Here is a 21,484-nt window from a genome sequence, read left to right as displayed (position 1 = left end):
CACCTATGACTAATTACAGTGAGAGAGAAGGGGCTATTAGAGCACCATTTACTGCTTAGAGCTAACATTAACACAAGTGTAAACAGCTTTTCTGGTCATGTCAGCACTAAACGGTGGGTGCTCCCCTGCTAACTCTGCCACTTAATACAAGTAAGAGTTCTCATAAATCTGAACCTGCTGATGCTAAGGTTTCATTATGATTATATTATAGTAAGGATTTCTTCCATCATCATTATTAAATTTTTTTTTTTTTTTTTTTTTAGATATGTTAAGAAAAGAAAACCTTAATTTATGCCATAATGGGGAGTGAGAATTCAATGAGAATACTGTGTGGCAGTGGTGTCACTAGCACAAACTGTAAAAATTTTGTACAGTCATGCATTGCAAAACAGAGTGCAAAGCAGCTCACTGAACAGAAAGCAATGCACAAATAATTTCAAGACAGACAGGAATGTTATTTGTTGTTTTCATCAAAACCATCGACTCAAGTTATGCAAAAGCCAAGCTCAACAAATCAGTGTGAGGTTTCGAGGGAAATGCACTTTAATACGACTCCTTTAAATGCAGCATTCCAGGAATATCTGGAGTGATGTGACATCATATTTAGTTGCACTAAAACACTTTGCGGTAATGAAATCACAAGGACGTGATGCCAACTTTCCTAATTCTTCTTTCCCATGCTACCCATGCTGACAAACCACAAAGGTTCAGTGAGGTGAGCGTGTCGTGACTATTGTTGCTGTTTCAACACATTTCAGAAATCAGATGCCAGCATCGTTCCATTCATTTATAAGCACATGTCTAGCACTGCCTTTAACAGTTTCCAGGAGAGCCTTGATTACATCTAGATTTGGTGAGATGATAGGAGACAATATAATATACAATAACACATTTTGCAAAGCTCTGCAGATATTCATATTAGACTGTGGCTTCTATGACAGACAATTGTGAAGCGTCTGTTAGACTCATTATCATCTCATTACAACAAAGCAGGATTTACTCAAATCTTCTCATCTCCTGGAAATAGACAAGGAATCAACAGTTTGAATTATAATGGGAACACCTTGCATATCCATTAACTGAATGTTTGCTATCAGAACACTGTCCCAAGCCCCGTATGAAGTATACACTAAATAATATTGACAAAATTCATCAGGCTTGACCAACATACGCATCTTTTAGTAAAAAGTCAAAAGACTAACTAAATACAAACTCAAACTGATTTAGGAGCTTATTGTTGAGGGATGGAAAGAGCTCTATTATACAATCATGGCTGCTGTCCATGGAAAGGTCATCATCATTACAACTACAGTTAATCTTCAGGGAGCAGCAATTTCCCTCTTTAACCACAAAGACTGGAGGCTGCGGCCAGAGAGTCTTGGATAAAATGTAAATTAAAATGTATGTAAACACTGGTGACCTTTTGACAGGAAGAAATTAAAGGTGCATTTGTTATGAACTTGGAACAAAAAACAATGATCTAATGTACATATAGTTTGGAAAGATTGAAAAAAATTATCCATATGATCATTTGGACCAGATGTGACAAGTCAAACATAAGGGCCGCTAATTGTAAGAAACCAAAGCAACGACTACTGTATATTCTAACATAATGAGACTGGATTTATAGCTTCTATGCTCCCAGATTCAGCAGAGTATATTGTATAAACTTTTATTATTGTGTTTTCCAATTGACCTGGAACCATGGACTGTTCAGAAAGCCAGTATTTCCCTCACAGACAGCAGCAGGTCGTCCCTGCTGCTAACAGCTGATGTGGTTGGAGACTATTCAGCTCAAAGCTTTGATGTGAATGCAGTGAATAGTTCTTATGAAGAACTGTGAGAAAGTCCATGGACATTCCAGAGTGGACATGTAACCACCAAGAGGGGTGTGGGAACTTCACACCAACTAAGTGAACAATATTAACTACAAGAATTATATAACAATTTTTCTCATGGTGTGTAACAGATATGATCTCTAAACACATGTTTGTGGCCAGAACAAAACTACTATCTCTATTATGCATCACTCAAAGGTTATTTCCATCACAGTAGAGACAAGTTTGTCTGTTGTCAAAGTGTAACAACATACTAGCAAAGCATTATGTGTTTTTGATGTTTTTGATGTGTCTATGTGATTTATAACCAAGTGTAAATTAAACAATATCTTCCTGGCTCTCAAGTCACAGACACAGTCACACAGAAGTGTTTGGACAAATCCACACAAAATTGTACTATACATTAAATTATTGTAATCTATGTAACTCGTCTTTTTTTATTTTATTTTATTCTTTATCAATGGGAGTGAGTAAACCTATTTTTACGAGTCAGAAAATTAACCCAAGATTAACAATATGCTCCAGCTGTTTCCACATTAGATCACATACCTTTCAGCAGTAATAATACACTGTCCATATTTTTGTAGCATTTTTAAAACCACTGCCGTGCTGCCATCCATCACAGTGGCCCTTCACTCAATGATTGATACACTCAGTAATTCAGGCTGGACGCCATTCAAGCATGTGTTTGCTTTTTCATAGCCTCATCTTTCAAACAGTCTGTGTCCAATTAGCTTCCTCTGCCCTTACTACCACACCGGGCATCATCAGGACAGAGCAGCATTCAGATGAGACAGAGTCTCTAGCTCAGTTTGATGACTTGTACTTCTATGGCCTCTGGAAAAGAACTAATAAAGGTTTGACATCCTGGCACAACTTAACTGTACTTAAAATGGAAAATATGAAGAATGCTGCATCTGACAAACAATTAGGTCAATCTATTTAAGCTTTAGATCATTATAAAGGGTGGGCGACAAAGTTTTCCCAAATTTTGTTGAATATGGCCCAGTTTTGGGAAAATATAAGAAAAACAAAACAAACCATATATACCCTACATATGTTTGTATGCTGACATGTTTGTTTATGTTTGGGGGCCCCTTTCTTGGTTCTTAGGTACTATTAACAATCTTAAGTTCATCAGTTTTTCATCAGCAACAAGCTACAGGTTTAAATCTCAAAACTGTCTAAGTTTGCCCTACAGACATGGCTACAGTGAGGCACTTCAGTGACCTCACAAAGGAAGCTCTAATATAATCCCACTGATGAGTCTGGTTCAAAATAAATGCTACATTGACATCGCAGATACTTTTCATTGCAAGACCCCAAAGATCCCACGGTTGCAACATCACAACACTGCTTAAATTCATGCAATACATTAAATACACATTAAGCACAGACTGTTGATAAAATACCTCTTTTCATATATTGGATGGCTCGTCCTTCAGTGTGCACCTCTGTCAGATTTGTGTCTTCTTCACTGGACTCCTCATTAGTGACTCTGAACACAGCAGCCCTTGGTGAAACTATGTCTTGGCTTTGGGTGAGTTTGGCCAATTGCGTAGCAGCATCCTGAGCTCTTTTCTTCTCATTCTTCAGCATCTTAATTAGAATACCTATTTGCAGTATATTAAGGCAAATATGTCTGGAAAATAAAGGGATAAAGAAATAGATTGGTCGTGAAGATTATTATACAGATGAGAATTAGATAGAAAGATAGACAGACGGACAGATAGATATTGAAATGCTTGTAATTAAGTATATTGGTAGCCATGTACCTGCAGTGCAAATTTTCAGCACTCTTTCCTCAACTATTTAAATTGCATATGTCTATGTAAATTGTGATACAGAGTACATGAGGTGAAAATTGCCACTCAGCCTGTTTGTTCATGTGCAATGTTTCCATATGTCCTTTTACTATAAACACTTCCTTAGCACTATTACTACTGTCTGTGCTTTGCTCCCAACTTCTGTTTTTAATTAGGGGCCTCCAGCTAAATGCCTTATACGTACTTTTCTGAAAGCATATAGCAGACAGCTTCAGTCTTCCAGAAATGTCAAAGTCACTATTGTTGACTATTACAAGTACTAGTAAATGTGGCTGTGGTAAGCTATTATCTTTACAAGAAATGTGTTTTTGTAGCAATGTGTACAACAAATTATTATTACATTATATACAACTTTATGTCATTGGCTCTGGCCTTGTCTGGTTTGCAGTGAGATGAAGTGTGCTTGATGGCGTAATCACAACCCATAATTTCAACTCAATGCATTACCCAATTGCTCAAGCATGTTCCTATCATTACATTAGCAGACATGGATTTTGGCTCTGACCAGAACCAAATTGCAGTGGTCAGCAAATAATTTGGGATGTTCAAAGTAAAAAAAAAAAGAAAAATCTGGATATCATTCTTCTGGATTTGAAATGGACATAATTTCAAGGAAGGAGCTGGAGAAAGTTAGTTTACATTACTGTCAGCCAATAAAAAGAGTTGTCAGGCTGAACAATAACATGAGGAAAGTGAAACTCCAATTATAGTTTCCATTGAAGACAGCCACGCACTCATCTCAAAATTTGCCAGATCTTAACTTGACAATTTAAATGTCAGATTTTGGAAGGACTGGTGCTTAGATTTTACTGTATGTCATAGGTTTACACGGATAATTACTAGAGGTTGCTTCTGTTCACAAGTTCTTTCCATTACTAAAGACTTTAGCATCTGATGTGATCCTTGCTGAAATACGGGACATCGTTACGTCTTCAGTGTTGAGATCAAATTTGAGTAGGTTACATACAGAAATGGAAATTTGCTGCTTGACTGTGGGGCAAAGCTACACTTGTAGGATCAACATAAATCATTTGTAAATTAGCTGTCTGTTAAATAGTCTGAATCTGTTGGATGGGTTGATGCCTTCGCTAAACTAAATGAATCATAGAATTTAGGGCAGTACTAGTGACAGCTGGATTTTACCTCTTTACCTGATTTGACATGTGCTCATTAAAAGTTAAAAGTTGAGCATTAGAAGTAGACAATGTCAGCAAAGGCAAAAATTACAGGAAGCAATGTCATATTTAGAAAAATTGGAAAACTGAAAGTATTGATTTTCATTCTGAAGATGGTAACTCTGGCTGAGCGTGATTCAACTGAGACAACTAAGCCATTTTTGAAGCAACATTCAAATTGAGGATTATCAATATGGTCAGTAAATTGTGGGTAAACCTGTCTGAATTATGGCCCTTAAGCATGCCACAGCAATTGTGGAAATTATGCTGCATTATGTGAAAACCACTATGTCATCTTGGGAAGGAAAATTTACAAGATAATTTCAGATTACTTTGAAATTTTCCCAAAAATTCTACAGTGAAATATATAGATGATAATATTCTATTTATTTTGGGTAGCTGAGGCTTTTGTGGTTATATAATCAAGCAGACATCTCAATTTCTTGACAAATGTGGTGTGATTTAATGACAAGCCACAGTAGAGAGCGGCCAAGGGAATAATACAGCTATAAAGTTATTAGAAATATCATATTGAAACACAAATACTATAATTATGAATAATAGCAGTAATGATAAACTGCTATCATAAGCTAAACTTGTATTTGAAAACATATATATATATATACACACACACACACACACACATAATTTTAATATATTTATATTATTTTGTTGAATCGGGAAATTCAGGAAAATTTATGATATTTTTCATGTTTAACAAATGGACATAATTCCTTAATAGTCACATCGGATATCTGCAAGTCCCCACATTGCAAGTAAATGTGGGGATTGATGCTTAGCAGTGACATCACACTGAGGGTGTTCTATAACACATTTCTATTGATGGAATGTTCAGAAGTTTCCATGATGACACAATGGACACATTAGGAGCCTATGAACAATACAAGTGTTCATGGCACTGTTAGATTTGATTAATATTAATACTAATACTAGGTAGCTTGTCACTGTGATGGTATGTGTGACAGACTTGGTCAGATTGTGTTAAAATAAAACTCAGATTAAAGTCTAACTTGAGTAACAGCTTCTGCGTACCGTTAGCTTCACACCCCCCGCGAATGCTGATGACATCAGCTGCAAAGTATCAATACACTAAATGGTTTTGTGATTTTGTAAACTTTTTAAACATCTAAGGTAATATTTTATCAATATCATAATACGAATGTGAAACCAACTCAGGGAAGATAAGAAGTGAATGTTGATCATATATTCCATACAAAGCTCTTGATTCGGTTCCTGCTTTGGTTTCCCATGTGGTTGGATTAAAGGATACTGATCTCATTGTCGCGTTGTGTCAGCATCTCTTTCAACTTTGTAACTTCTACTACACACTGCTGACTTTCCTGAATGTGGCCCCTCATCAGTGTTGCTTCTGGTGTCATTTTCCCATCAGTCAGTGCGGCCCCTCTGCTTGGTTTTTCCAGGACCATCATCTACACAAAGAACAAAGATTGAACAAAAAAAAAAAAGTTGTCCACTCCAAATGCGCCTAGTGATATTTAAGGTCAAGTAGGGAGTTGTTTAAGGTTAACAGAACAATTTTGCAAACAATAGAATGAAGGACCAAAATATAAAACAGACTTGGATTCCTGTGCACCCAGTGAAGTGTGACTGCTTGATGCTGAAGGGAATGTAAACTGAACAGGAGGTAGAGCTGGTAGATCTCAACAAACTCATGGAAAGATAAACAGAGGGCTTTGGAACATCCTTGTGTTGGCTGCTCCACTTTAGACTAAATGAGAGTTCAACAATAGTATGACTATATTGTCTTCCTTATAAACATTTATTAGAAGTAGGATCATTTGCAGCTGTCCAGTTGTATTTTATGTATTTTTCTTTCTTTTGTTTTTACCATATTATAAAACTAAACAGAAGTGATAGGCTAATTTAAAAAAAAAATGTCATAGATAGCAATGTAAGCTTGTTCAGTGTATTATGGAAAACGCATAATACATAATATAACTTCATGCTAAACATGTACTAGTAGTATAGATAAAAACATATATATATATATATATATATATATATATATATATATATATATATATATATATATATATATATATATATATATATATATATATATTCAAATCCCCCCTCTGATGGGGTGGGGGGGGGGCAAAGTGCTAACCAGTGTGGGTCCTTGGGCAAGACCCTTCATGCTACTGCCCACCTCATACAATGATGAGAGAGAAAGAAACGTATGACATGCCAGCTCAGATGTCGCCCGGCCAAACAAGGTCTGCATCAGGTGCTGGGGAACCAGGGCACCTTGATGAAAAATGGGCTACTGGAACACGGAGGAAATGGGCGAGATGCGAGAACAAGGCTCTGTTGGAATGCTACTACTACAGTAACCCTAGTCAGAGGGGTTACATGAACAGAATGTGGGAAAAATGGTTATTACGATACCCACAGTCCAAGCTAACGGCCAAACAACTAGTAGTTCAGTGTTCCAACATCCACAAACGGCAACTGCTATCACAACTAGAGATTGATGAGGTACAACACAAATGCCACGGCAAGGGGGAACCAGTGTGCCAGGTCAGAGGGGAGTTGACACCAACTCCCCAACCAGAGATTGGCTACGAAGCCCCAATAAGTATCACGCTGAGCGAGGCAGCGACTGACCTCATGGCCCGAATGAACACAAGGCAACCCCGATGCCAGTTACAGAGGCTAAGTGAAGTACCATCTGAAAGTCTCCTAGACGATGTGAATGCAGCACTGAGAACGATCCCTACCACAACAATCACTGAAACCAATGAGCTGATATACACTTCAGCAGCAGTGATCCTAGATGTGTTGGGCTATAAGAGCAACCATGGGAGCCATGAGATACAATACCCACCATGGAAAAGACGGTTAGAGGCTAAAATCAAGGAGGCGAGGAGAGAAGTGAGTCAACTGTCAGAGGCCCAGAAAGGTGCAATGAAAAAGCAAGTGCCCAAGAGGTACAACCAGTTGCCCATACCTGAAGCACTCGAAACTGCCAAACAAAGGCTCCAAGCCTTGGCCAGCCGCCTAAAGAGGTACACACGAGATAACGAGGCCAGACGAATAAACCGGCTGTTCGCAACACAACCGGCGAAAGTGTAAACCCCCTCAGCCAGATTGGCTGAGGGGGTATCAAGGCTATGGATACCGACTCAGAAATAGGGCCACCATCAGTCACTTCCTCTACATGGATGACATCAAGCTGTACGCTAAGAGTGAGCGAGACATCGACTCACTGATCCACACCACAAGGATCTACAGTACAGACATTGGGATGTCATTCGGGCTTGAGAAATGTAGCAGGATGGTGACAAAGAGAGGGAAGGTAGTCCACACAGAGGGGGTGTCACTCCCAGAGGGAACAATAGCAGACGTTGAGGACAGTTACAAGTACCTTGGTATCCCACAAGCAAATGGCAACCTCGAAGAGGCAACAAGGAAAGCGGCTACGGCCAAATACCTGCAAAGAGTGAGGCAAGTCCTTAGAAGCCAGCTCAATGGCAAGAACAAGGTGCAGGCAATCAACAGCTACGCCCTGCCAGTGATCAGATACCCTGCAGGGATTGTAAGCTGGCCAAAGGAGGAGATACAGACCACAGATGTTAAGACACGAAAGCTCCTGACCATGCATGGAGGGTTCCATCCCAAATCCAGCACCCTGAGACTGTACGCAGGCCGGAAGGAAGGGGGCCGAGGACTAGTGAGTGTGGGAACCACTGTCCAGGATGAAACATCCAAGCTCCTTGAGTACATCAAGGACAAGGCCCCGGCAGATGAGGTGCTCAGAGAATGTCTCAGACAGTGGGGTCCAGAGGAAGAGGTGCTGGAGGGACCATCATGGCAGGACAAACCCCTACATGGGGCGTACTACTGGAACATAACTGAAGTGGCTGATATCAAGAAATCCTACCAATGGCTTGAGAGGGCTGGTCTGAAGGACAGCACAGAGGCACTGATCCTGGCTGCTCAGGAGCAGGCCCTGGGCACTCGAGCAATAGAGGCCCAGATCTACCACACCAGACAAGACCCACGGTGTAGACTGTGCAAAGAGGCTCCTGAGACAGTCCAGCACATAACTGCAGGGTGTAAGATGCTGGCAGGGAAAGCATACATGGAGCGACATAACCAAGTGGCGGGCATAGTGTACAGAAACATCTGTGCACTCAATCTCAGTCCAGAAAAGTGCAGTACTGGGGACAGCAAAGATACTGCACAGAACTCTCAGGCTCCCAGGCCTCTGGTAGAAGACCCGAGCTGAATGAGGGTGAGAGAGACCTACCACCGTGGAAGGTGAGGTTATATGTATATATATATGTGTATATATATATATATATATATATATATATATATATATATATATATATATATATATATATATATATATATATATATATATATATATATATATATATCATATCATATCATATTCTCATATAACCTGATATGTTGAAAACCACAATGATTTTTCTAATTAGGAGATAAGTATAGTTTTGTGCTGATATGTCTATGTACAGTTTTGAAGCTGTTATGCAAATTTGACAACAACAGCACATCAACATTACACTTTGTCCCTAATTAAGTGGCAAACAACTCAAACATATACGTCTAGACAGTCTGGCTGTGGGAAAATCAGCAGTCCTGTATACGACTGGGAATAATTAAACTTCAGTGTATGGCATTAAGTTACATTTATGGTGAACCTGAGGATAGATTTATGATAATTGCCATTTTAACACATAGGTACGAACAGTGAGTGAACATAGAGGAGATTTTACTTTTACATTATCCTGAAGAAAATAAATCTGACAATAAGGTAGTATAAGGAAATGTGTGCACCTGGCAAACATTTTTATATATTAGTGAATATGTAAACTATGTCAGAAATCCCTACTTACCTAATAAATCTAAGATGGTCACACTTACTCATCAAGATGTATTTTTCATTTAAATTCATGTAAACTTTAGTTATCTACATGCTAAAAAGGATTGCATTTCCACTGATGGTCTGTTGGGGGAGCTAAGAAGTGCAATAACTGGTCAGCCTTTACTTCATGCAAAACCTGGCATACAATATTTACCTTAAGCCGATAGAAGCAGTGTTGAATATTTCTCATATCTGGCCCCAAGTTCAGAGTCACTTCTGGATCGGAATCCTCCAAAAATGTCTTGAGTAACTCTTCTAACCTGCACACAAAAAAAATGTTAATATTTCCTCTTCAACACTCACAGGCATAGTGGTCATAGTCAGTCTAAACTATTGACGAGATTTATTTTCCAAACATTGCTTCTTTATTGTCATGAAGCAGCCCGCAGTGAAAGCCAAGAACAGACAGATCAAGTAAGCAGAACAATGAGCACTTCTAATTTTCCAACAGTATCATAGTGTTGTGTACAGTGTAGACACATGCAACGTTTAGACAAAAGTGGACGTAAAACAAACAACAGTCTAGTTAGAAGGTCTTGGGAGGCATTAGTGGTTTCAGAGATATTTGACTGTGGAGTGATTCTTTTCAACACCACAGACAATCTTTGAAGAAAATTTCATAGATATTTTTGATAGCAACTGAGTTAATCTTGTCCCCACATCTGTAATATTAAATATAATAGAAGCAATCATATTTCTTTTTTCCCCAGCAAGTAAGATGCTTAAACATTTGGCTATTCGAATCAAGAAAAGTATATGTCAAATAGTTTTGCATAGTTTATTATTATTCCATTATTCAAATTTATATGCTACTGTTTACAAAAATGACAAATCATGAGGGTCTAGAAATGAGGTTGAAAATAAGAGGGAACTGGCTACATAATGTCAGCACATCCAGTTAGTGTGGTTGCAAAAGACACCGCTAAAAGTTATTTGTCCGCAAACTGGGCACACAGGGGATAATGGCAGGGGAATAATGAGATGCCAGCTGAGATGGTCAATGCTCAATAAATATATCAACAGGGCAGAGGTTTTTGCCAAGTTGTCTGGCCTGAAGTCAGGTGTTGATGGAAGGGTACACCACCATGTGGGCAGAACAACAGAAATACAACAGCAGCCTGGGAAACTCTATTAGATTTGGTTAGGCCTCGGCAAAGGAGGTTAACATGTACCACTGAGGCATGGCTAAACGCATAAGTCATCCTGGCGCATTTAGAAACCTTACATTTTTTGAATAAAGAAAAAAAATTGGCTAGGGTGGCTTGGTGTTGAGTGTTACAGTTACAAATTAGTGTTCCGAAAAAGCCTGTCTGCACGCTCCCGTAATGTTAAGACTTTCTCCAAACCAAATATGACAAATACTCCCTTTTTAATGTCCTGAGATGACTGGCTAAGGTCAAAGCAGTTCCTCATATACAAATACAGTGCAACCCGTTATAATGTGGCTGCTGCCCTGCTGGGTGCGTCTATAAAAATGTTGCATCTAGATAGTATTTGCTTCGTTTGTGTTAAGACAATAGGACAGTTGCATACTTGTCTATCTCATCCCCTGTGAGCTGGTCCTCTCTCTGTATCCCTGTTACCATGGACAACTCCTCCTTCAGAGACTGGACCTCCTTCTTTAGACGGGCAATTAGCTGGAAAACATACATAACTCAGTTTAAACTACAGGGTCATCACAATAAGCTATGTTAGAAAAGATCACAAATATAGTGTGCAGCACAAAATAAAAATGAGAGCAGAATGCAGTTATTTACAAATTCCATAAACAACATTTGATGTGGTTATCTGTAGAAGACAGCAGCATCAGCAAACTATTTGCTGATCAATGATATAGACATAGTTAAGTAGTTCCAGATAAGGCTTCTCCAGTTTGAAAGAACCATGCATAAAAAGATGTGACAGCAAAAATACTCAAATTAGCACATCTTCACTTCTTACTGTCATCATGCATTTAGTTGTGACTACAGATAATACAATAGGTGCCATCAGTAACCACTGTCTGGATTTTGTTACTGTACATATGAAAACCTTTTCCAAAAAAATGCTGTTGGAGTGCAAACACAACACTGGGCTGTGACTGCCCAGTTATACTGGTGACACAGAGACGCCAGGGAGTCAACTGTCTGCTTGAGCCAAGCCAGGGTCAAAGGTCAGACTTAGCATTACTCCACCACTTTTAGCAAACACCTTTAACAGAAATGTAGTGTCTGTCTACCTGGTATTGTAACATCTAACTGAGCACTAGAAAAAAATGATCACTTTTGAATATCATAGTAGACATGCCTAAAAAGAGGCACTCCCAATGGTTCTTTTAAATGCAGATGTTCTGATGTAACACTCCAGCTGCATGCTCAAAGACTGACCACTACTTGTTGGTCAGCCCAATTGGTTATAGTCTATTTTTGAAGCCAAATCCCACACTGGCATAGCAGCAGCAAACCATCACAAACAACAGGACCATGTGAAGTGATGATTCATGCATTTCTAAAAAAAAAAAAAAAAAAACAACCAAGAAAAACTGGTGATTAATAAACACAGTTACGATCCAATACTAGTCACTGTAGCATCAAATACAATAGCTACACAGCAACAGATATTCATGATGTACCCTATTCAACAGAGATTTATACTCTCTAAAGATTATCATAAATGTAAGGCCCCAACCTGCATAAAATTAATAGAAAGTGAAGATTTTGAGATGATTTTCCAAATAAATTGATCCACTAATAGTACGTTGTGACTTTGGATTTGTTGATTTCTACTGTGTCCTGACAAGAAAGAAGATGTTTTAATATAATTACACATCAAACATATATCCAAAAGTTGTTGTTCATACTGATATGATAAAACTGAACTTATTGCTCACCATACTGTGGAGCCCTTCACGGGTGCATCACATCTTTAACTTCTTTGTTAAGTACATGCTATCTTTCCAACGTGTGCAGAAAACCACCCACGGTAAACTCCAGGCATTACTATGTAACCACAGGTTGCACCTAAAATGCATAGGCATTAGGTTATATGTCCCTCACAGACATGCTGGCATTATGGGCCCCTTTTATGATAGAAGGAAATGCATGTTGTTTTTCTGCCACACTTAACTATGCGTAGTCCCCCAACTAAATGGGAACATCTGAGCTGTGGGACAAGCATGGCAAGACTCTAGTGACTAAGGTAAAAAAAACAACACACTACACTTTTCCTTGAGTGCTAGGCAATACATGAGATTTTTCACATCACTACGGTACTGCACTTACCACAAAACATAAAGTTTACTGATAACTTTTTGTAAGAAGGATTTTATTTTTGAATGAATATAAGTAACAGGACCACTCCATATCAGGGTCTATGTCTCAGAAACCACTATTGTACAATACAGAGCTAAAGATCTCTCTTCTTACTGCAGATCTGACTTTGACAATAAAGGTTTTTGACAATGTCTTTCAAAAGTAATTTGCAACAAAAGAATGTGGTATTTTCTTAATCTGCTAAATTTATGGCAGGCTTGTCACTCACCCAGGCAGAGATTTACAGAGATTAACCAGCAAACTAAATGCTACATGTTTCATAGTCATAAACCAACACCAGAAGTTTGTCCATGAAGTTTTTGGACTTGCCTAAAACTATAAGAGCGCCGGACTCGACTGAGAGCAGCCAGACACCATCACAATTACCGGGCTCGCCGCAGACTCTCTTAAAAATACCTCTGGAGGGTTTGGAAGTAGCCAGCCAAGCAGCAGTAGCAGTAATACGGTAGCAGTTGATCCCCTGGCAGATCTGAGTGGGAGGCCGGGAGGTGGATAAACTAGGGATGACTCTTGATAGCACAGTATATGCCCCACTGAGATTTTGTATTCTGACTATTCCAATGATGAAGTAAAAAATATATTATACTAGAAATGGTAACTTCTGCAAATGTATGAACCTTTGTTATATCTCCATATATGTCCAAATGTTGGTCACTACATGTGCCCACTGAAACTGTGTACACATCTGTCAGCAGCTGGAAGCGTTTTCAAGAGGCTTTGGAGAGTTGGGATAAAACATGTCAGAGGATTGTAAACAGAGGAGTGAATGCAAACATGGCCAGTGAGCAACCCAAACACAGACACACGCACATTCAAGTGTCAGATCTGGAGAGTGGGAAGACTGTTGGTATCTGAAACCTGGAGAGGATACTTGAAAATGTGGTGTATTGTACTTAAGTTACATGTAGCGGTGATCCTCAGATGGGGTCTGGAGGCTCTGAACAGGGCCTGGCAGTGGGAGGGTATCTGCACACTGTCATGATTATATGGTGTGGCTCCGCAGTCCACAAACAGGTCTGATGCTAAGTGTGTCTGCCATCTCACCAGAGCAGGATCCAGCTCTTCATTTAATATGGCTTCATTTTTGATGAGAGCAACGCGTTGTGCAAATCTGCATGTGGAGATGGACTCCTGAAGAGAGAGGATTCAGTCATTTACTATGATTAGGTCTTCATTATAAATATTATGGATTTTAAAATGTACATCTATGTTTCTCTTGTCTACAGCCAGAGTGGCAATCATTGTGGTCATGCAGTTTCCCCCAAGACTGTCTCTCAGCACAGATGTCAACATTGAGTTCCTATAGGGAATATGTGATCGGTTCTTCTCTGATAAAGCTATGATAACCTGCACAAAGGAAAATAAATAAATAAATAAATACAGAAACTATGTTGTTTGAGCATTACTTCACCAGATGGATATGGACCTGTTCCAGGTAGTGCAGGGATAGGTTAATATACTTGGCTTCTGTGAGAAGCTGTCCGTTTAGGCCAGTCTTGTAAACTCGATCTGATCCAGCCAGGTCCACGAGGTGGAGCTTGGAGCGCCGCACTGTAGCTGAGCCTGGCTCCCGTCTGCACAGGTGCACTGTGAAAATACAGTGCGAGCGTGTGGAGGCCTGGTTTGTTGGAGTCTAAACACGACAGAGGTGAAAAGTCGTTAGATTGGATTATGGAAATGCTAATAATAATATGAATGAGATCTTTTGATCCACTTGAACCTTAAACAGAGAAAAAGAAACTAGGATTCAGTCAGTAGTACTTTCATTTAAACACCAAACATATGCACAGTTTGGTTTAGATTTTGCTGCTCCTGTGGGTTTGGAGAACAAAGCAATGTGTAACCAATGAGCACTAAACACGTTACAATGCCTGAGGTTTAGTTGCAGATGGTCAATGTAATAACAGAAGTCAGGTTGAAACCACAAAGAGAAAGATGGCCATGAGTCAGTCTGAACAAGCAATCAGAAACAAGTAAGATGGGTTCATTAGGGTTCTATGTTTAGTACAGTTCTTTTTCATTCACAGAAGTGGTGCAGTCTGCCCAGATGTCCAGATAGTTGAGAGTAGCGTGCATTTTGTCCATATTCAGAAAGGGTTGTTCTTTTAATTGTATTCCAGGACTGTCTGGACTCAGTTCTCTGACTCTAAATCCACCACATGTTGATCCTGTATGAACCCATGCTCACCACACACAGTGCTCTGAGAGGACAATCAAATCACTCACAGTGGACAGAATATTAAATCAAAATTTAAGAAGAAAATTTCCTTTGGTCAATCTGCTATGAAGTTCAACTGATTCACTTTGAATTTTGAAAGGAAACTTTTGAGGATGAAAGGTTTAATTGCAGTAGTATAATACAATAGCAGTTCTTTAGAAAAGTCTTACTTCTGCAATCATTCGATTCGTGTCTCCCAGAAAGAGCAAATTCAAGGCTTCTTCCTCATTTGTAGACTGGAGCATAGACAGGTTTCTTAGATGAACATTCTGGTCTGGATCCTCCTGGATTGAAATTTTTCTAAAAGAATGGAAGCATAGACATAAACTCTCATAGACACACTCAACGTCAGTTGGTGAGTCATAGTAGCGTTTGTTTCTGGTAGTTATTTCAACTTGATAACAGTCAAAGCTCACTTCTGAAAACAAACACTGATTCTCTCTCTTCTTGCATAATGCTGTCAAGAGTTTATTTCAACATGTTTGTAAGGGTGGAGTAAGTCAAAAACACTTACAGACATCAAAATTAAGGTTATGTTGTAATTGATGGGATTGGTTTGATTACTGTGCTTGTAATGTATCACGTAATGTATAAGGTGTAAAGAAAAAAATAAACCTGTGAACTAAACTAATCATAAAATAATGGCAGCATATACAAGTACTGAGTACTAACGGTAGGTCTTCTAATCGAGACATCGAGTCCTGTCGAGATTCTAGGAGGTCATAACCAGTATCATTATAGATCTCCAAGTAAGAGATATGGGTTGTGTACACCATACTGCTTTCCTGTGTTCAAATAATAGTTAATACAAAGTAAGTGAAAAAAAGGATAATAACAAAATATTATCAGCTGCGGTTTTGTTGATCTGACCTGGCTGAAGCATTCATATAGATATGAGAGTGTACGCGGAATGATACCACGATCACGGTAGTGCTCTGCGCCTCCTGTTATGGTGAAGGTCTTTCCACTCCCAGTTTGGCCATAGGCAAAAATTGTGCCATTGTAACCTGCCAGGACACTAAAGACAAAAGACACATAAAATTCATGCTGTAATTCTTAAATACCATTGACTACACTATAGTTTCTTAATATGAAAATAATGGTTAGTACTCCCATAAAATGTCAATGACAATAATATGTAAATAATGACTATGAAGTACAAACCATCCTTTCTCATTTTCAACATTGTGCTCACTGCTCTCTATGATATCACCATCACTCTAATTGGGTGCCAAGGCTGTCTGACATATCCCAAAGCAGTCAAAGCTCAGCAGTCTGACTGAATTGAAGCTGACACCATCAGCCCACAGGAAAACATGAGAGTGAGTGGAGCTGCTGTGGCGGCAGACATGTGCCGGTGAAAGAATGTCTCTGAGCATGAGAGAAGGAACGGGCCCAAACCCGTTCAACCAGACACCACTTGGTAAGTTTGGTTTGGCACTGTCACATGGGAAAAGGCCAGGATTCAGTTTTGGTATCTTCTTAAAAAAAACATACATTAAATACAATGGCACTCCTATCTTGTAAAATTTACTTTAGCCTATAATAAAAAAAAAAAAGAGTGAAAAATAGATACATTGTTGTGCTATAATGTAATATGAACTTTTATTGGTTACAGCTATTCTTTATAGTTGTATTTTGTTAAAGATGTCATTACAATTTTTATAATGCAAGGTTCGGTATCCCAGCAATTCCTACCCACCACAAATAGAAACATGGAAAAGTAGCAAGAGAGTATAAAACTCTCTCTTTACTTAAGAACTGGGTGGTTGGTGAGCGGGACTTGGGCAGTTATAGTATCCTTTAATGCAAAATAACTTAGACTGGCAAAGGGGCCAAATATCAAGACACAGACTACAGTGTTTAATCTAATGTCAGTGCTAATGATGTGGCCAGTGGCTTGCCACTGAGGCCTGGGTGTGGTCTTATACTTGTTCCTGTTTACATTACTTTTCCTGGAGATCAAATACAGTATACCTATCGTAAGTACTTCATAAAAAATCATAATTGTGCTATTAAATTGGCCATGGTATTTTAAAAATCATAAATCCTCTTTTATTGCAATCTTAATTGCCATGGATAAACTGGGATTACAGAGGAGATATGTTGAAGTGCTTGCTAGTTCAATATTATTGTGCTGGCTTTTCCTCTTCTGGCGCTATTAATGTTGGTTTGTTTTTGAACTACTGAGTTGGGATTGAAATGACTGGTTTGAGTTACACCACAGCAAGGACTGGTGTGCAACTGGTCATGCTTCTATCTTAACTTATGGGTGCCAAGTATCACAGACTACCAGTGAAAACAACAACCTGACAGTTATTGCAAACTGAGATGCAGGGCCACATGTTGAACTAATTTACAATGGATTATCTCTTCAAACTAGTATCACTTTTATTTTTTATCTTTTGTTTTTGATCACAGCACTCTGTACTGCACTACTGTTACTAGGGTAATATCACAACCCACTATAGTTAAATATTATTAACACACCACCAAGTGGGTTTAAGAAGCTTATTGTGTTAAATCCCAGTAATTGCTTTTCATAATCTGCCCCAATAGCTTTTGTTACAAGAGTAGTAGTCACAATTATTTTTGAATACTTGTTTTGGACACATTCCCAAAGGAAATCAGGCTTAAAAAGCAGAACAAGTGCAGAGTATAACTTTGTGAAATCTAGAGCATTCAATGCATAACTGGAATATCTAAAGGTTATAATAAACTGACAGTAAACTATGAAATGACCAGTGGAGAGTATTGTGCTGTTATGGGTGCCCTCTACACACATCTGTCAGAAGCTCATATTTGTGTAAGAAGAGATGCTGTAATGTTTGTAACATGTGACACCAGAGAGAGCTGTGAAAAGGAGAATGGCTGGACAAGAGAACCTAAAACCCATGTCTGTAAACATTATTTCCTTATGTATTTACCAACTGTAAGAAACAAAGAAGAACGTCATAGCTCAAATGTACTTTGTATTTGAGACCTTATCACAGTTAACACAAATACCATGGGAAGTTAACATTTGTGCACAGATATACATATCTTATCAAATCATTATTTGTTGAAGTCATTAGACTGTATAAGAAAATTCAGATTTTTACCTGTCTGCTACTGGTTTGGCAATGTTCTCAAATATGTCTTCTTGCTTGGCACTTTGATCAAAAATCTTCTGAAATCTTCACATATAGAAAAGGAAATAGTAAATGCATGTGAAACAAGCTTGTGTTAAATATGGCAGAAAACAAACACATAGCAGCAATAAATAGGGCTACAAAAATCAATTATAAGTAGATTTGTTCAAAAACTTTAAATATGTTATCAGAGTATGGGCATGTGCGAAGCTGAGCAGGCTATTATAAGACTGTGGTTTTGAAGTGCTTTATTCTGTCCACTCTTGCCTCGCTCTCTAACTGTGAATTTGGGGCTTGGAAGCGATGCATGAGCACTGCCCAGAGGGTATAATAGGCTGCAAAGTTCACCACCAGCATTTAGCAGATGTTCCCAAATCAAAATAAGAACTGCCCTGTTAAAAGATATGTTCAACTTTTTTGTATTTTGTGTAAGTCATACTTTAAAAACACTATACCTGAACTTGTAACTCTCTTTCTTATTGTTAATGAATCCTTGTGCCAGATCCCTTGGAACCACAAACGCCAAAGAAGATCCGATCTGATCTTCATTGTCCACAGAGTACACCTGTAGAAGACAGCAAACTAGTCAAGTGGCTAGGTTTACATGCACACCAAAACCTCCGTTCAATCAGTGCTTCTGAAGCGAGTCATCTAGCCTTATTATTCACATCTGCGCAGGGCTTGTCTCTGCCAATTAAAGTGTTCTTCTTGAGCTACTGTTTTTCCATAAACCTCATTTAAATTGTAGAATTAATTAACTCATGAGAAAAGTGAACAAGCTTAGTGGTGAGACAGAATCTTCAAATTGATATGATCATCACCAGTCAAGTTCAGGAGGCAATGCAATCAATGACAAGACATTGCAACAACATTGCCTCTTGAGACCAGAAAGGCCTGAAACTACTCTGTGCTGCAACATGTGTCTTGGCATATGTTTTTAATGGACATTCACTCAATTACAAGTCCTCGGGGTTTCAAGAAGAAAAAAAGATAAGACCTATGTTATTGGATTGTTCATCTCTGTTGACCATCCTGGAGTAATACTTCTTCACGTCTGACATGCAGAAGCTCTAAAAACAGAGCTCCGGTTGTTTTTCTTCATTTGGCGGTTTATGGTCAGTGTAGGGCACAGGGGTAGTGATATATTGGAGTGCCCTCCTCCACGCGCAACTAGGTTAGACAGGAGTAACTTTGTTAAGGTTTGGTAAGGTAAATGACAGTGACTGGTTGGGCATTCATTAGGGACACCGTGATAATTGCACTATGCTAAGTAACTAGCAAATTACGAATATTTTTATGAGCTAACGTTAGCTACTTTAACGCTAGCAAAGTTTGGCTGCTGGGCACACTTACCGCTGAGGTTTTTCGAGTAGGTTTAATGCGAGCGAAGATCTGTATCGTTTGTTTAACCATCTTAAATAGATATTTATCAAGTTATTCTTATCGGCGCTAGTTTGTTTACTTTATTGCGCTAAGCTAACACTGTGATCCTCATTATGTGTGGTCCTCGTGCGCAGAGCTTCAGGTTTGTTGTAGCTGGTTGCTAGGTAACCCTGGAAGACGATCCAGGGGCTGTGGCTTTTCCTTCAGCTTCCTTCAGGTTCCATGCAATGGTTTGTATTCCCAGTTTCACAAAAACAGTTACATATTATAGGCATCTTGGATGGTCAAAGTTTGAATTCAGATTTTGTTATTAATTCATAGGACTGAATGGGAACCGGGTCTTGCCCTGGTTGTCTCTAATCACCGTTAAGGCCAGGGATCTCCAACTTGTAGCTCTCCACCCCCATCCAAGTATCTTACCAAGGGATTTCTGAATTATATTTATTATGTTTAATAACTAAAATCTGATTATTTACGATTGTACATGTATCATTCTGATTCCTAATTTGTGTGCTAATAAATGGATAAAGGTTTATGTTTTATAGACATCTAACTTATCCCATTTAAAGCTTGGAATGGATTTTCTACTTTCTCAATTTCTTGCGACTGCTAATATCAGTAGCTCTCTGGCATTTTTGTTTTGTAAAGATTGGAGACCCCTGATTTAGGCAATAGCACTATGTGCTAAGTAGCCAGATCAGAAATCTTCATGTCTTCCCTTTCTCTTGTGTGTCATAACTATTTTAACTTTTCTAGGAGCTTGTTTTCTACTATAACAAGGAGAAAAGGTCAAGTCAAAGTTCAGTGATTCATCAAGGATATATTGACTCAAGTTGTTTCAGGCACTCCCTGCTCACTGCCAGTGGCACTTTATCACTAAATAACAATTGCTCTACAGTTATATTTCATCAACAGTAAACAGGTCTATAGCTGTGCTCATAGATCACAGCGGGCCCATATAGATCAGTGTAACTCACATGTAGCAAATGAAACATGTTTTAATGTCCCATTAAACTCTAATGTTTGTTAAAATATGATGTGAATGTTAAAACTATATGCATAAACTTAGACAAAAATACATTTTACAACTTGCATTATTTAAGAACCTGTAAATGTTAGTAGTGAGCAAAGGTGGCCTGGATTATTTACATACTTTAAAATTTCTCTCATTACATATGGAGACACATCCACTCGTCATGTTCACAGACCATATGTCTCATATTTAAAGAGATGCATTGCTTTGGTCCTGTCTCCAGTTTCAATTTATGTGTGTCATGCTGTTTCTGGTATTCCACCTGAACTTTGTTTGTCCCCTTCATAGACAGGACGCTGTGCTGCTAACCCAATGGCACAAAGAAGGGCGTGTGGTTTCTAAAGTAGTATATAGGTTAAAATCTTTCTCTTAGTGCATTATGTGGTACTACAAAAATACTTCTTGTGTGGTGCCATGTTTTCGGTAGTGGTTGTAGAAAGCTTGGGTGTATATTGTGAATATTATAGTACATTCTGCAAAAATGGATGTAGTGGACAGCTTGGTTTAAAAGTGTAGATAATGATATGTTTAAGGATTCATATGTGGCCTGTGGCTGTATCTCTTTATGTGCAGTCTCCATTGGAATTCCTCCCACCTTCCAAAGACATACATGTTACTCCATGTTACATA

The 21,484-nt window shown here is 38.7% G+C and overlaps 1 protein-coding gene across 1 annotated transcript in view; it reads right to left on the bottom strand.

The window, feature by feature from the left end:
* The window catches only part of kif6 (kinesin family member 6), a 32,431-nt gene extending 12,510 nt beyond the window's left edge, over positions 1–19,921 (bottom strand). Inside the window, exons 1-13 of the mRNA XM_020919447.2 lie at positions 19,792–19,921; positions 18,894–19,003; positions 18,409–18,483; positions 16,178–16,325; positions 15,980–16,092; positions 15,478–15,607; positions 14,516–14,722; positions 14,293–14,436; positions 14,134–14,220; positions 11,312–11,415; positions 9,933–10,038; positions 6,131–6,290; positions 3,251–3,451 (exon numbers count right to left, since the gene is read on the bottom strand). Of these exons, the coding sequence (XP_020775106.2) occupies positions 3,251–3,451; positions 6,131–6,290; positions 9,933–10,038; positions 11,312–11,415; positions 14,134–14,220; positions 14,293–14,436; positions 14,516–14,722; positions 15,478–15,607; positions 15,980–16,092; positions 16,178–16,325; positions 18,409–18,483; positions 18,894–19,003; positions 19,792–19,851 (1,645 nt within the window). The 5' untranslated portion in view covers positions 19,852–19,921. The remainder of the gene's footprint in view (positions 1–3,250; positions 3,452–6,130; positions 6,291–9,932; positions 10,039–11,311; positions 11,416–14,133; positions 14,221–14,292; positions 14,437–14,515; positions 14,723–15,477; positions 15,608–15,979; positions 16,093–16,177; positions 16,326–18,408; positions 18,484–18,893; positions 19,004–19,791) is intronic.
* Positions 19,922–21,484: the final 1,563 nt, after the last annotated feature.

This window comes from Boleophthalmus pectinirostris, unplaced genomic scaffold (genome assembly GCF_026225935.1).
Source record: "Boleophthalmus pectinirostris isolate CB_2022bp ecotype Guang Dong unplaced genomic scaffold, ASM2622593v1 HiC_scaffold_10, whole genome shotgun sequence".
Lineage (NCBI taxonomy): Eukaryota > Metazoa > Chordata > Actinopteri > Gobiiformes > Gobiidae > Boleophthalmus > Boleophthalmus pectinirostris.
Note: the sequence above shows the minus strand (reverse complement) of the source record. Positions and strands in the feature narration are given on the sequence as shown.